This window comes from Corvus moneduloides, chromosome 8 (genome assembly GCF_009650955.1).
Source record: "Corvus moneduloides isolate bCorMon1 chromosome 8, bCorMon1.pri, whole genome shotgun sequence".
Lineage (NCBI taxonomy): Eukaryota > Metazoa > Chordata > Aves > Passeriformes > Corvidae > Corvus > Corvus moneduloides.
Window position 1 is genome coordinate 4,835,612 of NC_045483.1, and position 18,971 is coordinate 4,854,582.

The following is an 18,971-nucleotide window of genomic DNA, read 5'->3' on the forward strand; positions in this document are numbered from 1 at the left end:
GGTATTCTCTGCAAGTAAAGGAGCCCGCGTCTGGCTCTTAAGACTTAGGCTGGAATCAAAAGGATTTTGCCCAGAGGCTTTGAAGTTTCTTTTTCATTTCATCTCTTTCTCCTCATGGAGTCGAGATCGACATCTCTGTGTCTGTTAGAGCTGAGCAGGTTTTGCAACCAGGAATATGCTCCACAAAATGCATTCTGCAGAGCCCACTTAGTGACTGCTCCTTTTAGGAGGGTTTGATATTGGTGCTGTGATTACAGCTGAGTTTGTTTGTCCCAGTCTCTGCCTCCCCTCTCTGAGCAGAGCCTGGGCTCTGCGGGCAGGAGGCATCTTCTGGTCCCTTCAGCCAAGACTCTTGTGGCTGCAAAGAGTCTGCACAAGAAACAGCCACTGTGCTGGACCCTCTGTGGCTGAGACTTTACTCTCATCTCCTTGCAGTCAGTGTGGAAACAAAGACGACCAGCTGTGTTACAGTGACCGGAGAACCTGGCCTGTTGCTGGCTGCTCCCAAATTCCAGCCACTCTCTGAAAGCTCTGCCCCTCCACATTGTGTCTCCCCACGAGCCATCAAGTGCAGCCTTGAGGAGAGCTTAAGAGCTGGGTTTAGTGACTGATGTGCCTTTCTGAGATGTGCACTCCACCATCCCTAAGAATACATACCCCGGCCTGCGTGGAAACCAGTGCGCAGCCAGGGCCTTATTGGTTCCATACGATAAACGCCTCACGCTGCAGCAAGTTGTTGAAAGGTTTTTATATTTAGCCCTGGAATTTCACTGGCTGCACCCCTTCACCAGATGTTGTGTGTTAATGCACTGTTTGCACCTCCAGGCTGACGCTGGGCAAACCCCTGGGAGAAGGTTGCTTTGGGCAAGTGGTCATGGCCGAAGCGGTGGGAATTGACAAAGACAGGCCAAAAGAAGCAGTGACCGTGGCAGTGAAGATGTTGAAAGGTAAGAAAATTGGGTGATTGGGGATCAGAACGGGCAATATGGCAGCTCTCATCCGCAGAAGTTTCTTTTGTGGCATCTGAACTCTGTCATCGTTGTGGGGGGGTCAAAGAGCGCATAGCTGACCTCAGCCTTCAGCAGTCTGGGGTGTAAATCTGCACCCTTGACAGCCTGTTTATCTTGAGCAGCGGGTATTTGGGAGCAAGGAGATGTATTAGCATCGTGTGGGTCTCTCTGCTTTCAGTTTATTTCATGTCAGAGGCTATCCTTGTGTAGATTTGAGCCCATTCAGTCCAGGTGGTTGGTGCCTATTTATTTTGAATTTAATTGTGAGTTTAGTTTGCAGGAAAGGTGGTGTTATTGGAGGTTTGATAGCTAAGGACAGCTTTTTTATGCCTGATCTTGCTGTCCTGCCTCCTTACATTATAACACCGAGGAGCTGGACAGTCCACGAAAGAGGCTGAGACTATTTTTTGTTAAGACATAATATATGATGTGCAGTGTAAACTGGAAAACAAATCCCACATTCTGCATTTTGGGCCACGCTTATTTTACACCAGCTGGTGAGCCTTACTGGAGCTCAGGCTGGCACACTAAAATATATGAACTGAATGTGTGTCTTCTACAGATGATGCCACAGAAAAAGACCTGTCTGACCTGGTGTCAGAGATGGAGATGATGAAGATGATTGGGAAGCATAAAAATATCATCAATCTTCTTGGAGCCTGTACCCAGGATGGTGAGTAGGGAGAAGAAAGCAAACCAGGACTTTCCAACAGGTCTGCAAAAGTCTCATTAATCATAATTTTTCAGGAGGTTTTAAGGAAGCAGTCATGCCGTGATAGGATTTTTAGCTATTTCTCTAGCTTAACAGCAATATTTTAACTTCTGTTTCTCATTATAGTTGCAGCCTTAATATGAGAAAGGGTCCTATATCATATGAAAACTCTCTAATCCCTTGCTGTAAGGAACAAATGACCTTTTGCAGGGCCTTTACCCATGACTGCTGTTCTGAATTGTCAGCCCTGCTTCAGGAGAACTTGCACCCCACAAATTTGAAATGAGCACTTTTACTCTTTGAAAAGCTGATTATGCCACATAAAGTGATGCAGAATGGCATAAATCTCTGGAAATTAAAAAAATATTAGGAAGCACTTTCCCTTTGTTGGAGATCTCAGTGTGTTTTTTGATTGAAAATGTTTGTTTTACAGTACGTGGCGTGGTCTGAAAGGAACAGGCACTGGGGCAGGGTTTAGGTACTTTAAGCCACTAATTGTGGCTCTGCCACTCTCCTGCTGTGGAGCTTTGGGCAGTCACTTCCCCATATCCAAACCTTTTATTTTTTATTTTTCAAGTGGTGCTTACTGCTTTCCCATTTTATCGTTACAGTTAATTTATTATAGAGCACTAAAAGCTTCTTTACATAAAAAACATTTTACCCTGGGACCTGACCCTGCTTTTCCCCGTGGTTCTGCTCATCCCAAGGTCCTTTGTACGTGATAGTGGAATATGCTTCCAAGGGGAACCTGCGGGAGTACCTGCGAGCACGCCGCCCGCCCGGCATGGAGTATTCCTTTGACATCAACAGGGTGCCCGAGGAGCAGATGACATTCAAGGACCTGGTGTCCTGCACCTACCAGCTGGCACGAGGCATGGAGTACCTGGCTTCCCAAAAAGTAGGTGGAACTCAGCAAATACAGCACTTTTTCCAGTTTGATTTTGTCCTCGTCTCGTTTGTGCTCAAGAATTCGCTGGGAGAAGGAGCTGTCTCAAACAGGTTGTGTAATCCACACCCCTGCAGATCAGTGGGAGAATTCATTCACTTGGAAGTTTTTCATCTTTGTTTAGCAATATTGCTAAAATGAGGCCTGGAGTGGATCATTTAAAGTAAATACTGTGCACGTATCTGCAGTTTGAATCCATAAGCACAGGTGGTCACTTGATTACACAAGTCAGAGCACTCCACCCATGAGGCAGCAGGCTCTGTTTGCCTTCTGTTTCCAGTCAAACCAACGAAATCCTATCACTTCGTGATGTAAAACAAATGAATTCTGTGGCTGAAAGGATTTACAGAATAACAACAGGCAGGGTTGAGAAGAGCCAAGACAGCAGGGCAAAAATAGTGGGTAGAAGAGGCAAAAATAAGTGGAGTGTATTAGTCACTTAAATGATGCACTTTACTTAAAACTGGTGTTCTCAGGAGGGTGAGCTTGTTGAAAGAATTTATTTATCCTGTCATGTCCCCAGACACTTATTTCTAAAACCTGTCTTCAAACAATTTCTTTTTAACCAGCATTTTGATTAAATTATAGTTATAAAACCTTAAATAGCCCTGTATAACTAACTCTGTAAACATACTGTGGCTTGGTGGACGAGCAATCCTGGATACCCTGGATGATGTTTGGGCCCAAAGGCTAAACCAGAGCAGCAGATACCAATGATAACTACTTCCTGCAGGGTGTGGAGTGGTTAGTGGGATTTACACTGATTTCCAGTCATATCCACTCCCAAGTATGGAGCTCTTTTTAACCAAAGACCAGGGCTGAGCTCCATTCCTGTTGTGTGGAGTCATGATTTTGTTATTGTTTTTTTCCTGCACTTGTAGAGGTTGGGGAAGAGAGGGAATCCAGGTTTAATTTTGCTTTTATTCTTTTGTTTTGAAACAGTAAATCTTAGCACAGTAGGGTCAGCAGAGTGACGTGCGTGACAGCAAGGCAAAACTCTTCTAATGGGGTAAAGCAGGGGTATTGATTAGGTGACACACCTCAGGATATCTCTTTCTGAGATTAATGAAACTCCTGCCTGGCAGTAAGCCGCGTCCCAAGAAAATAGAGCTGATGTGAAAGGAAAACATAAATCTTTTGATCGGTAGTCTTGAGAGTAAGTGTCCTCCTGAGGAGCTCTGAAGTGCTGCTGTAGGACCCTCACAAGAGCCACTGCAGCCTTTTTTATTTGCAAAAACACTTGATTGGTGCTGGGCTGAGCTGGACAGAATGAGAGGCATTGCACAAGACAGAGGGAGAACAGGGGCAGCACACAGTAGACCTGTGCATTCCTGTGCTCCAGGTACCCCACCACTTCTGTTTGTACTCCACCCATTCTTCTCCCCTTAGGGATCCATTTACAGAGCTGGAATAATGAGAGAGCTGCTCTTCTCATGGTATTCCCATCATGCAGGAGCTGTGAGAAAGGCAGTGTTCTTGTTATTTCAATCCAGTAAGTGGCTCACTGAGACTTCAGTAAAAGAAAAAAGGTGAAGGTGATGTTTGTTCACCTACCCTTTGCTTATTAGAAGTTTTTGCCTTACAAGCAGTGGTACTTAGAAACAGTATCCCATTTCCAGCGCATGCTGGAATAAAACATACAACATCAAGAGTAATCCAAAATTGAGGAGGAGAAAAGTTTTTTTTTAACTTGAAAATAAATCAAATATCCTGATGGGATTCCAAATGCAATGCTTCCTACCGTGGCCCCATTGCCACCTGGTATCAACCCTAGTAATATCTGAACACAGAAATAATATCCAGAGCAGTCTTAGAGTCCCCTCAGTGTCAGGATAATGCTGACATGAAGGAAACATCTCTCAGGAGGTAATAGGTTTAGTTTCACTATCAAAGCTGTCTTAAAAACAAACAGTCAAACCCTGATTTTTTTCTTTGCCTTTTCGTAATTAAATTCTTACAGTCTTGTGGTTGAAGTAATTACACACACCCTAGACATCTAGTTTACAATTGTATTCATATCTTTAATACTAAAAATGGTTGCACTGATCCAGTCTGGCTGTCAGGTTTTAGCTCTAGTGAGACAATATAATTTAAGAAAAGCAACACAATAAAAATGTTCATTAACCGGATTTGTAAGGAAATATGTACCTGGGCACATGTAACAGAGAGTGGATGCTTGGCACAACTTGGGTCACCACCCAGCTTTCAGCCTTAGCAAAAATACACATTTAAGTGGACCAGGACTTTCTAAGACACTCCTTAGGGCCATTGTTCAGCTTGAAAACACCAGCTGAGGGGATGGATTGCAGTAATTAAGAAAATCATATTTCACAGCCTTGTAGTAAATGTGTGGCTTTCCCACCTTGTCATTTAGGTTAAAATCCATAAAGGAGATTTAGTTATGGTGTTGAAGCACTTCCACTTTTGCAGCAGTTTATTTCAGTGGGCTGTTTTTTTCTTCTTCTTTTTTTTTCCAGTGCATCCATCGAGACTTGGCTGCAAGAAATGTTTTGGTAACCGAAAACAATGTCATGAAAATAGCAGACTTTGGTTTAGCCAGAGACATCAACAATATAGATTATTATAAAAAGACTACTAATGTAAGTGGATGGTTTTCTAATCTCTGGAAACAAGTGTTTCTTTCAGTGATTCATTTCAGAGCTATGGTTGTAAACTTAATGGGCTTCTTGTACAGCAGCCTCACTTTTCATCCCAGACAAAAGGCAGGGATCAAGGACATGAGCATTTCTGTCTCCTCTTACAGTGATAGTTCGTTAAAAAGATAAGCAAAGAGGCTGCATATTGTAGGATTAGAAATGCTAAAATACAAGAACCTTTTTTTTATTGTGTCCCTGACTCAAGTCACTTGTAATAAGTGGAAACATTGCTGTTGATTCCAGCTGGTTTAGTACCCAACCTAGGATCTTGAAAAATGCTGTACAAACAATGCCAGCATTAACCACAATAAAAATCCTGTTTACTTGTGGTGATGTCACATTCTGCCTTCTGCCTGTGCCTGTACTTAGCTTGTTAGGGACAGGTTGTGGTGGTGATCTCAGAGTGGGGCTAGAGGTTGAGAAAATTGATTTGTATTCCCCACACTGTCAGTGTTTTGCTGCTTAGCCTGTACCAAATCAAGAAGATAAAACATTTTGGATATAGCATTGATACCTAGTTTGAACTCCTCAGGGGGCCTCTTAAGGTCCTGCTGAGCTGCACTTGGATTTTGATGGGAGCTCTGCAGAACTCATTGAGTTCTACAGATTTTATATGTATAAATATGACTTCTTATTAACAATCATGTTAAGTGGCTTATTTATGAAAATCAAAAAGCAATTAGTGGCATTTTAATGGTAACATCTGCCTACTTCCAAAAGCCAGAACCACCATGTACAGCAGCACTGGAGAGAATTGAACCTTTTCATTTCAGACTTGGTGCAGTTCTTGGGCTCTGTGTGTGTGCAAAGCAACAGGCAGCTCTTACTGTGAGCTTTGGGACCCTCAAAAGGGACAGGAAAACAAAATTCTTGAGTTTAGTAATCAATTTATATTTGCAGGCAAGCTTGTTTTTCAGAAGTTTATTAATTGTGGGTTTTTTGCCTTTAAAGAGCTATAGCAGAATGATACTTTTGATTTTGATTGCTTATCCTATCATTCTCCTAGCAAGCAGTCTGGGAAATTTTAGGAACTCTCAATGCTTTTAATTTTACCTTCAATGCTTATATCCATTTTTATAATAGTGTCTGTACTTTAGCCCATTTTACTATTTTCTTACTGAAAATGCTAAAGGTAATTTATGTGCTGGTTTGCATTAGCAGACTGCTCTTAGAGAAATCATCCTGTAAATTGCTGCCATTTTAATTTCTCTTCCCCTCCAAACTCACAGGGACGGCTTCCAGTAAAGTGGATGGCTCCAGAAGCTCTGTTTGACAGAGTTTACACACATCAAAGTGATGTGTAAGTGGCCTGATTTCAATGGGGTTTTGGGGGTGGGAAGGAGGGGGTTGTTTTGCTTTGCGTTTGTTAAAGTTTGGGGTATTTCAAATGTGTTTTGCTGTTGTCCTTTACCTTTAAGAGTTTTCATTCTGTTTCACATATTAATAGATGGAACAGGACTTGCCCTTAGAAAGTGAGGATTTTATGGTAGACTGCTAACCAGTGCTCTGTTACTAATCTGCCCAGCTTCAAAGCACATGAAAGGTGGAAAATGCTAACCTCCTTCTGTCACTGCGGAAGTTTCCCCCCTTGAACTTATTTACGGATGTGCAGCTACAAAGAGTCTATCTAATTTGCTTGCCTTTTGACATACTCTGGACTTCCTTCAGGTTTTAAAAAAGAGGAGAGAGAGAAAAGAACGAAAAAAAGAAAGTTCCTGAAAACTTCTTTTTAAAAATCTGTGCCAAGATTAAAAATCTTAATCTTAGTGTAATAAAACATAGGCTGGGTATGCTGGAAAAGTTTTCTCTGATTTTCAGAAGTGGTGTTGCTCCCCAGCAGTACTTCACATGTAATAGGGAATCATTGGACTCTGACACTTCGAAAATCTTTTAATGTGTGCACAGAGCCATTGGCTGATGCAACTGCTCAGGGTTTGTGCTGCTTCCTGTTACAGTTCTGTGTGCATTGTGCTTGAAGTAGAGGTGTATTTCTTATGCAATACAGATGAAGATCCTGGTTTTTATTTCTGCAAGAGAAGCTGTTAACTGTAAAGGGCTGGATGCTTCCCAGCAGAGGTGCAAAAGGTTATGCACATCAGTGCAGGGTTAAAAAGGAAAAGGGCAGGATGGAGAAAATAAGAAGTATCTCCTCTTTCTTTAACCTGGGTGCACTTTCCAAGCTGTTCTCTCCTTAAGAAAACCATTTACCGAGGCGTTTCCTGCAATCTCTACATCATTTACAAAGGAAACTATATACACAGGTTAAGGGTGGATCAAACTTGTGTTTTAAAATAACATCTTGGCAAAATATTTAAGTGACTGAGAGTCAGTCTGAGCTCCTCAGCAGCCAGGGAGCACAAGGATTTCAGTGCTGGGACTTGGAGACTCTTGGCCCCATGGTGGCTTTGAAGATGGCTAAAGAAAATATTATTGTAAGTTTGTGCAAACGGTTTACTAAAATACCGTGCTGCAGAGCTGGGGGAGCTGAGAGGAGCTGGGGAGCCCAGTGCAGGCTTTGTGCTTCTCACCTGCCAGCCAGCCCCAGCTTGCCAGCCAGGCAGGATGAGGCAGGAAAACTGGCTTAAAATTATCCCCCTTCATTCCCTAGCAGAAGTTAGCAACAAAAGGAAAAAAAAAAAAGAAAGAAAGAAAGGCAGGGTGATGCAAAATATTTTTGTTTTGAACAGTCTGCTTTTTCCAAAATATCCTGCCACGTAATTGTGCCCCAGCGGAGCTGTTAGTGCTCTGTAAGTCATTAAGCTTTGAAGATGCAGTGCTGGGCAGTAGCCCCCAGCTGCTCAGAGCGCACCAGACAGAGGCAAAGAGGGTGTTTGGGAGCATGCTGGGGTCAGTCCCCATCCTATATGCTGTCCATGCATCTGATGCACTTCCCAGACCCCTGTCCTGTTCCGGGCAGGCAGACCTGGGCATGGGCTGGTTTAACTCTTACAAGGGACTGGGATTGTCTGTTTTCAGCAGCCAGGCAGATCTACTAATGCAGTTTTCTCTTTGGTTTGCAGTTGGTCATTTGGTGTGTTAATGTGGGAGATCTTCACCTTAGGAGGGTCACCCTACCCAGGAATTCCAGTGGAGGAACTTTTTAAGCTGCTTAAAGAAGGGCACCGAATGGATAAACCTGCCAACTGCACCAATGAACTGTAAGGACCCTGATTTGCTGTACCAGGGTTGAAGGGCACAGCTGCACTGAATTCACATGTCTAATGCTACCCCCAGAAGAATCAAACACTTTCAGAAGTGCTCGACTCTAAAATTGTGGATTTTTGTGAGGGTATAGATGTGTAAGGAAAAGGTATGGGAAGGATTTCAGGAAATGTTTGGCAGAGGATGCCTCTTTGCACACCCTGCTGTGATCCTATTGCAGAAAGAAGAAATCATCTACAAGCCAGTCTCTGTCAGTGTTTTTACACCCACATTTGTTTGATTTTTATGTTACTAACATGGAAATCCATAAATGTTGCACATACCACTAATCAAATGTGAGGTACATCAGGCTGCTTTTGTACCCAACAAAATACATCTGGGAAGTTCTGTGTTAACACAGCATTATCTCCTGGAGTTGTGGGAGTGTGACTTCTGGTATTTCAATACAGACCTTAACTGTATTTATTGTTTTCCCCATTTTGATTTCTCCACAAAGAGTGCAATCCCTAACATGCAAAAAATACTGACACGTGTGTAATTTATTACCTTTGAAGTGTCTGGGCCACAGAACTGAGCCCACAAGAAGGTAATTTAGACACTGAGCAAGGGAGAGACAGGAGTAGAAAGCCCCTCTGCAGGCAGGGAGTGCTGCCCAGGTCTGGGGATTCAGTGGTCCATGAGTGGAGCTGTGTGTGCTGTCTGCTTCCCTTGTGAGGGGCAGGCACTGACTGTGCGTGAAAAGGTTTGTGAGGAGGACGCGTGATTTTAATTAAGCCAAGCAAATGTGTATTTCTTACAGCTATATGATGATGAGAGACTGCTGGCATGCTGTGCCTTCTCACAGACCCACTTTCAAACAGTTGGTGGAGGACTTGGATCGGATTCTCACTCTCACAACTAATGAGGTAGGTAAATTGTTACCCCCCATAAGCTGCTGATTGGGACAAATGGTTCAGGAGACAGATGGAATTTATTCAATTATGAAATCCTGCTCAAGTTCACTTCTTGTTCTGTTTGTCATTGCCCTCTGAGGTTACAAGCAGCTAAACTATGTATCCTATGAAATCCTCGGTCTCTTGCCACTATGCCTGGAATTATGTAACTAAAAAGAAACACATCTTTGAGCAGTTTTTGGTTATTTCTTGCTGCATCTCTGGATGTTTTCAGCATAGCAGCATTGAGAGACTGCGTGTGGCAGGTTGAGGGGCAGTGTTTGTGTTTCAGCACGAGTTGCACGTGAGGGAGAGATGTGGAGTTCGTGGTGGTTCTCATTTGCCAGCTCAGTTTGATTCCCAGCCATGCTATGTAGGTCAGAAGAGGAGAAATCGTCAGTGGCAGATTTCAGATGATGCATCTGAGAGTGAATTAGGTTCACTGAAATAGCTCTCTGTGGAGGGAATGAGGACCCACGGGGGATGTGCAAACAGCCATCCAATTATCCAAAGGTCCTGCCTAGCACTGCTTCAGGTTGGGATATGTGAATGCAGAAAGGTTTTATTTGAAGAACATTCTTTCAGAGGTCTGAGATATTATTAGTTTTAGCAAGGAACACAGTGATTAGGGTATTCACACAGGAATCAGTCCTCTTATCACTAAACCACATGCACCTTTGAGGAAAATCACCAGTGATGGAAATGTTGATTCTTTCGGTGGAAATTTCTTTTGAGAGAAAATACTTGGTGTCCCAGAAATATTCTACAAACTCCTATTACTTCTGAGAAATGAAGTGTTTAATGGGAGCAAAAAAAGAACAAAGCAGTTACACAGGAAAATTGCAACAACTTGATTTGACAATGTCAAAACAAGATTTTCATAGTTGTTATTGCTTCTTTGTAGGAAAAAAAAAAAAGAGATTTTAATCACTTTATGTGGCTCCTCCACACTGTGTTCTAATTTTTTAGAATTGTCAGAGAAATAAAAAACGGATTATGGAGCAGCTTTGGGAAAGGCTGTGCACAGTGGACATGACAGGAGAACCTGAGTAAAGAGATGGCATTTTTTATGATCATAATTTGCCCAGTAGATCTGGTTGAAAAAGATTCTTTGGCTTCAGTAGCAGCTGTAAATTTATCTGGTTTGTGTTTTTAAGGCTTACTCTAAAAAGTGGCACCTTCAGGGCTGGCTCAGAGATGCTCTCCCTGTGGACTCATGGATGTAGCTCTGTGTCCTGTTGCCATTTTCACCTCATCCAGTACTGCCTGCATCTTTTCCTGCCTAATTCATGTATGATTTCACAAGACCAGTTGGAGGTGGGCTGGCTGCCACTGCGGAGTGCTGGGTGGCTTGGACTGGATATGTGTTTGCAAATTCAAGAGGGAGGTTCTGGGCTGCAATTCCAAGCCTGGGAAAGGATACTGCTTTCTTTTTTGCATGTGTTTAACCTTCTTGTGTGTGCCTTCCCAACTCCGTGCTGCTCATAGTCCTGGAATGATCTCAGTTAACCTGGAAAGGCCTTTAGGCTTATGTCAATTACTTTAGACTAGAGTTGTAAGAAAAAACGGCTGGAAAAAGCTTAGGAACATGTCCAGTCCATCTGATGGGTCTATCTCAGGGCCTGCTATACGTTTGTCATTCCTGACAGATGTTTATGTAACTTGTCCTCACAGATCTCCACTGCCGTATTTTGGCACCGCCCCTTGACAGCCTGTTGCTTTGTTTTCCTAATCTCTAATCTTTCAACATCAGATAGTGCTTTTGTCCTATTTACTCTAGACATAGAAAGCAAATTATTCCACTTGTCTTCGTAGTGTTTTGTGGTCCTGAACACTCGTCGTCATCTCGGTGTCTCCTGAGGACTCCAACGTGTCTCATTTTCCTCCGCAGCTTTTGAGATCTCTGATTCTATGTAATCTGCATGATTTTCCTGAAGTGCAGATCCTTCAGGCTTCACTTCTGCTTATCCTCTCCCCACTTTCCCCCCAGAATCACACTGTTGGCACAGGGTCAGCCTGGTTTACCCAACTACTCAGTTTGCTGGGGCAGCCAATAATCTCTTCTGCTCTTGTGCAAGTAATGATTTCTGCTTAAATAGTAATGTCTTGCTCTTTTCCATGTTGAATCATCACTTGTGTTTTTAATGGGTTTTCTTGGGGTTTTTTTTCCCCAAAAGACTCTCATTCCCATGTTTCTGTGACCCACATATGCACAAGTCACCAGGAGTGAGCCTCGTAGCTGTGTTGCTTTATCAACACCAGGAACCAACCTGGTGTTAATTCTTATGCCCTCGATGTGACTCTGGCTATTGACACTGGGTAAGGACCCTACCTTCAATGCTGAATTCATATGTGAGTTACATCAAGTTGTCTGATATGATGAGCTGTGTCGCTCTCGGGAAAGCCCCGTTTCTTCAGAGACTGGCGTCCTTTCCTCTTCCGTCTATTTAGAAAATGTCTGATTAGTTCTGCTCACATGGGACTGATTTTCTAATCCATAAGTATGTATCAGGATTGCCCTGGTGGATTTTTCAAAATCCTGGGCCGCCACATAGTCAGTAATCAATCGATCCAAACTCCCTCCTTTTGCTCCCTATTGTATTTTCCAGCATTTTAAAACTTGCATTCCACACTCTCCTTTTAAAATGGTGACCATTTTTTAACTGTAAGATGGTAATGATTGAATCTCTGACTTAAAAAAGGAATGTTAGCCAAAGGACTAAATTACCCCAAACCTAAGCACAGCAGCATAAAATATTGACTGAGGTGGAAGACTTGTCCCATCAGTACGATCATGACTTGTGGTTTAGCAAATGAAGAGATTGCATTTAAATGAATGCAGCTGCCTTTAGAAGTTGAAAGAGAAGGAACATTTCAAGGGGAAAAATAACTTTATTCTCTTGCCAAAACTGTTGTTTCTAGCAAAAGAGCCTTAACCCAAAACTTGGATTCAGCAGATGATATTTCCCTTTTTAATGACTGCTTTGGTCATGGCTACTCTGGGACACACAACACACAAATATGTAGTGTAAAAAACCCAAATCGTGTGAATTTGGTTTTGTTTTTCTTTCAGATCTTTTTTGCACGTATGCCACTGCATGTTGAAACACAAATTTAATATCACAGAATATAAAACAGATATTCGAAGTGACCTAAGGAATACAAAGTTGGAAGCGTCTTTCCCTCTCCAAATCACTACCATGTGCTAAAGAAAAATGGTTCCATTTAGGATGAAATTTCATTTTTATCATTGCGAGTGAAAAGTCCTCTTTTGATGTGGTTGCCATGTTTATTCCCACTGACACAGCTAATGCTGGTGATGTTGGACTTCAGAAAATACCGTGTTATTGGCTTGGTTTTTCTTTCTCTAGTCGAGCTCCTTGTTTTATGAGGTATTTAGGCAGCAAGGCAGTTTTGAATGCAGTTGATTTACGGAAGCATGCGTCATTTTTAAACTGCTCTTTTCCAAAATCCAAGCAGTGCTGACGTGTTATTGTCAGCTCTCTTCACTGTCTAAAAATGGATTTTATTCCTCTTGCCACAGGAGTATCTGGACCTCAGTGGACCTCTGGAACAGTATTCACCCAGCTACCCCGACACGAGGAGCTCGTGTTCCTCGGGGGATGACTCCGTGTTCTCTCCCGACCCAATGCCTTACGAACCTTGTCTCCCCAAGTACCAGCACATGAACGGGAGTGTGAAAACATGAACAGAGATCACACAGAGGAACAAAGAGGCAAGAACATCAAGCTACCTACAAAAGCAAAAGCTTTTCTCCAGGACCTTAATGTTTCTGCTTGTACATAGGAAATACGGAAAAATAAAAAGGAAAAAATAGAGAACTTGGAGGAAAGCAGCGGAACCTACATAAAGATTCTCATCACTTGCAACTTTTAAATGTTCCCAAGAAAGAAGAATGTTTATGAGTTGTGTCTAGATACCCATTGCTATCAATTTTCTGGCTTCCTGTGAGCTGCAACAGACTTTGTTTGTACAATGGACCAGTTGGACTTGAGGCAAACTCTGGGTCTGCCTTTCTTGTTTATTTTGTAATATTTGGAGAAAATATATGTTGGCACACACTTACAGAGCACAAATGCAGTATATAGGTGCTGGATGTATGTAAATATATTCAAAAATATGTATAAATATATATTATATATATTTACAAGGAATTATTTTTTGTATTGATTTAAAAAATGGATGTCCCAATCCACCTAGCAAATTAGTCTCTTTTTTAACAGCTATTTGCTAAATGCTGTTCTTACACAGAATTTCTTAATTTTCACCATCCAAAGGTGGAAAATACTTTGCTTTCAGGGAAAATGGTATATCATTAATTTATTAACTAATTGGTAATGTACAAAACAGTTAATCGTTTATAGGGTTGTTGTGTTTTTGTAATTTAAATGGCATTTCTATGCAGGCAGCACAGAGGACTAGTAGATATATTGCTCAGACTTTACTAGTTTTCAGATCTTTAAGAAAAGAAATATTTACAGTATATAACTAATTTGGGGGAATTAAACTTTTGATTTATTTGTGTTTAAAAACTGCAGTGTCAGATGATTATTCTTATCAAAACCAAATCCTTTAACAAGAAAGTCTTTTATTCTCAATACCTGTCACTTTAACAATTTAACCCCTTTAGCAAGGTTTCCCATGGCCAAAAAGCAGAGTCATTCCACTCCAAAAAAAAAAAAAAGCCAGAAAAAGAACATTTTGAAGAAGGTTCTTAAAGTAAGGAAAGACATGAGTTTGTCTATAACCACAGCAGAACAGACTGCTCTAAAAGGAGCTGAGTTTCTACCCTGAGTTGCACATGCATCAAATTATCTACAATTCTCTTGCCTCAGTTGGATAATGGGTTCCAGACCTTTTGGCCTGGATCTTTTGCCTTTATCCCTTTATTGTAACTTAAGTTAAAAAGAGAGAAGTTGTTTATAATGACAACTTGCCATAGGAATATCAGCATCTTTTTAGGGGATTAATTCATGCTGACTCCAGTATTTCCTTATGAACCATTCCATAACAGTAGGTGTAGCACTGGCCTCTGCTAGAATATCACTGTTGTTTGTATCTTTTTTTTTTACAGAATCTTGTATTTTTACTTTCAGAACACTCACATTGATAACGGCCATGGAATATGAATGCAAATTTCACTGTTTTATGTGGTGGTGTGTTTGTTTTGTTTTGGGGGTTTTTTTTTAAATAATTTGTTAAATTGGGTAAAATAAGTATTAAAATCTGTTAACTTTTGTACTGACAATAAAATGTTTCTACAGATATTAATGTTAAAATTACAAAATAAATGTCATGCAGCTTATTTTTCCTAATCCTTTGTGTCATACAAAATGGTTTCCTGAACATCAAGTGATGGAACACATCCAGAAAAGCTTCCTTTAGACCTTATCATAGATCCTATATTACAAAGCAATCCTTTCAGGAGTAATGCTTGTAAGATGTCTACTCGTGAGCAGCATGGGTTATTTGAGTAAACATATGTACAGTCTTCTGTGGAAAGTGGCTTGAAGTGTTCATAATGTAGACCTAAAATATGTTCTCTTTTTATTTAGGCTGTATCCTTTAATTAGTGAGGTTTCTGATCATTCTGGAGAGGCTGGAGGACCATTTGCATGGGAGATTTGAAAAAAATCATAGCAGATGGAAAGAGGCATCATGGAAAGAGTTTAAAAGTTTTCTGTTGGAGTTTTGTTTGGTTTTTTTTTTTTAGCTTGGAAACACAAGGAAGACACCCCAAACCAGCCTGTGCTTGAGGCAGAAATGGGAACTTTATGGTCACGTTGCTGCAGGTTAGCCTGGAGAGGGATGTTGGATGTGATCTTCACCACGTGCTGTAGAAGTGCTCCAGACACCAAACTGTTCTTTGGTTCCTTTTTGCCTCTTTCTACTCTGACTGAAAATCTCATGCCAACCCTAATAAACTTTCTAGAAAAGTTCCTGTTAAAAACTGGTGGTTTTCAATTAAGAGTTATCTGATTGGACAATTCCCACTGACTTCACTGGAAACCATAATTCCCTTACCCCACAACCTCTGTTACTATTAGCAGCAGCAGTGGCTACTGTGACAGAAACCACAGCGTTTGTAATGACACACGTCTGGTTTTAAGATTTTTTTAAAGGCTCTCAGAAGATCTTGAATCTTTCTCTGCTTGTTTTGAAGTGGATTTAAGTGTATCTCATTACTTTGGTACCTTTTTAAAGTGACAGGATGGAAGCATGCAGAAATGTGATGGAAAGGTGCTGTTAATTAGTGTAAATTTATTATTACCCTGATTTTGTTTCAAACAGATGATTTGGGTTTTCTCTGTTCATTTTTCAGCTCTCAGAGAGTTAGATTTGCACCTTGGACGTATTCCACACTTCCACAGTTTTCATGTCTAGCCCTTGAGAAAAAAGCACCCCGAGGTTTAGGGAGCATCATTTCAGTGAAAGGTTCCATGATCTCAAGGGAATAAATTAAACCAAGAGAAGGTTAATACCAGTCATGAGTTTAAGAGATTTTTTCTGTAGTCCAGGAAATTTTAAGTGTGCATCTGTTCAGGAAAAGTAAAGAATTGTCAGAAGACAAATCCTTCAGCAAGCTTCCTAGGAACTTTAATATGTTTTATTTACATTTTTTTAAGCAGCCAAACATACTTGAGGGGGGGAAAAGAAAGTAAATAGTTGCTATTCATAAAAAAAACCCCAAAAAACAGCTGTAGAAAGGGGAAAAAAAGCCAACCAACACCTGTTTTTGAAAGGTCATCTGTCCATTCTGTAATCAGGAAGTTCTGTAGTTGCATAATTTGATCTAATAATTAGAAAAAATTCATTGATTTTTCCACAGTAAATGTAATAAATTTGTTGGGATGAAGCATAAGCTACCTCCAACAATTTGTGCTTGGAAAGATTGTCAATCCTGTGCCTGGGAAAATGTCTGTACTTCTGAGCTTTTGTTGCCACGAGTCCTGGATATCACAAGCAGCTTAAATGCAACAGATTTTATGGAACAAGTCTTCTTTTTTATCCCATTTTATCAGATTTACATGTTAACCAGATTTTCTGTAAGGCTCCTGGAGGAGAGAGAAGATGGAGACAGTGCTGAGACAACAAGGGGAAGAGGCACCAGTTGATTCAGGGTATTTCTATCTGAATTTTAGAAGCAATTTCTTCACTTTTGGACCACTCAGACACTGGGATAAACTGCCTGAAGAAGCAGTGGTATCTTCCTGGCCATAAATACTCAAGAACTTGGCTTGCCAGGGCTGTGGATAACCTCATCTACAGCCCTGCTTTCGACACAAGGTTGGCCAAGACGATCTCCAGGGTCCCTTCCAGCTGAAGCTTCTCTGTGATTTTGCAAATCTGTGTTGTTGGCCAAAGGTAACCCAGATCTGCAGCAGAGTCCTGGAAAGCTGGGCTGGCACATGTGGAGGCTGTCAGTGGGATGTATTGTTCAGTAAATTCGGTTTAGTGATGCATTTAACAAGAGAGATTCCCCTCTATTAAGGATGTTAAAAGTCAGGTCCTGGCTTGTTTGTGAGTGTCACAGCCAGCCAAAAATGTTGTGACTGGATTCCTGTGCAGTGGAAAGCAGTGTTTTGTCAGAAGCTTTCTAGAGTGCCCTGCAGAAAATGGAGTATTTTGACTTTATCAGAATGACATGACCCTATCAGAGTCAGAAGGAAATGAAGTAATTTTATGTTGCAGCTATTTCATAGTGGACAATGGCATATAAAGTCAAAGAAGGAATGGAGTATTTAGGCTTCATCAAACCAGAGTGGTTAGACTAACTCAAAGTGACATCTGGGTACCACAAATAATTGCACTTTTCAAATGTTTTATTTCCAGTTCAGGCTGACAATGGGGTTTCCTTGAAGAATGCACTTTGAATGATCAAAGATGTCCATATTGCTCAGATTGACAGCCAGTATTTTGACAGGCTTTTTCCTGGTGCTCCAGCATTTGTTCCCTGGAACCAGAGGCTGTGAGTGAGGCCAGGGGCCAGGATATTTTGGGATGATTTGTGAGGAACCTGGTCCCATTTCCCTCACCCAGCACAGGGTGCTGCAACCAGGTTGCCTCCCCTGAAATAGTGAATTACTGGGAAAGCTTTTCCAAAGCCTAAAAGGATTTCCAGGGAGGACTAATATTTCTCTCTGGCAGAGGAGTAGCTCATCTCTTCTGCTGGGGCATCATGCCTTTGAATTGTCTAAGAGGAAGGAGAAACAGGCCAGCAAACAGGAGCCCCGGTGTCACTGCTGTCTGGGGAAATCTATGGCCCATTATACCAGAACCAACAGGAAATACAATTTATGGGGAAAAAATCAGTGCTTCCAAGGACTGTTGTAAAGACATCTGAGAGAAGGTAGCCAAGGTGCAATATTTTGTCCAGACATGTTTCCCTGGCAAAACTATAACTTTTTTTTAAGGCTATTCAGCAGCATGAAGGACTTTCTATTCCCAACGTTTGTTGGCACAGAGATGCACAAATTGCCAGCTGAATACTGCTGTACTAAACTCAGTAAGTGAGGGATCTGCCATGGGAATGATGCTTTGAGTGTCCAGGAGAGCAGCTCCATCCAGGGCTGGGCAGAGTGGGGGTGACACTACTGGAGAAATTGGGGTTGCGTCTTCTTACATGGTCCCAGAGTTTCAAGGGTCATGTGCCAAATCCTGAGTGCCAAAAGCACTTGAGAACAATTTGCCACCACCATGAAAACTCCCGAGGAAATCCTAGCCTGCAGTGAGAATGCTGAAGCATTTTCTTTCATGAATACCCCCTGTTCTTACCAATTTTCTTGAGTGTATCTCACTTATTTTTCCGTAAGTTTCTTTTTTAAAGGTATTTTCATTTTTCAGGTCACAGAATTGAGAAAAAACCCCAAACATTTTGGTTTCTGCTGGGACTTGTAAGTAACAAAAATTTGCCTATTTATTTTTTCAAATTGGTATTTCCTCTCTCCTTTAAAAGTTCCAAGACTTGTTCCCTGACAGCTGTTATAACAAATGGTGGGGCTTCTTCAGCTGATGTGATCCAAAACTTCAGTCATATCAGTGGAGAGGTAATATTTATTTAACAACTGGTCAATGAAATACAATCTGTTGATTTGTTCTTTAGAGTTACGTAGCCCTTTTACGGTATTTTTCACTAAAAATAATATATTTATTTCTAATTATGTATGCGGCCTAGGTCTGTACAAGAAATTTTGTAGGTCCAGGTTTGCAGATTTTTAAATCAGGAGGCTGATGCCGCATAAATGTTCAGTAATCACTTAATAGATGTAATCATGACAGGGTTCTGAAAGAGTCAATAAAAATGTTACTAACCAGATTAAAATGGTAAAAAAGGAAAAATGTTACTATTGTGAGTTAAAAGTAGTGAGGTTTTTTCCCCCCTTATTATTTGGCATTGCTTTGCTTGCCCTTCATTTGACTTTTTCCTTCATTGTTCACAAATACTCTGGATCCTCATTTGGCTTAATATTTGGGAAACAACAGTTATGTTCAGGATGGTTCCAACAAGCCTTAAAATCACCCCAGAATTTC

General features: G+C 41.2%; 1 protein-coding gene across 13 annotated transcripts in view; it reads left to right on the plus strand.

Annotated features, from left to right (window-relative positions):
• Positions 1-14,159, plus strand: part of FGFR2 (fibroblast growth factor receptor 2) — an 80,377-nt gene extending 66,218 nt beyond the window's left edge. For 12 of the 13 annotated variants that reach the window (XM_032115557.1, XM_032115559.1, XM_032115564.1 and 9 more), the window contains 8 exons: positions 826-947; positions 1,573-1,683; positions 2,430-2,620; positions 5,146-5,268; positions 6,555-6,625; positions 8,346-8,483; positions 9,287-9,392; positions 12,964-14,159. In XM_032115557.1, the coding sequence (XP_031971448.1) occupies positions 826-947; positions 1,573-1,683; positions 2,430-2,620; positions 5,146-5,268; positions 6,555-6,625; positions 8,346-8,483; positions 9,287-9,392; positions 12,964-13,128 (1,027 nt within the window). In that variant the 3' untranslated portion in view covers positions 13,129-14,159. The remainder of the gene's footprint in view (positions 1-825; positions 948-1,572; positions 1,684-2,429; positions 2,621-5,145; positions 5,269-6,554; positions 6,626-8,345; positions 8,484-9,286; positions 9,393-12,963) is intronic. The other variant, XM_032115558.1, reaches the window with a different exon arrangement.
• The last annotated feature ends 4,812 nt before the right edge of the window (positions 14,160-18,971 follow it).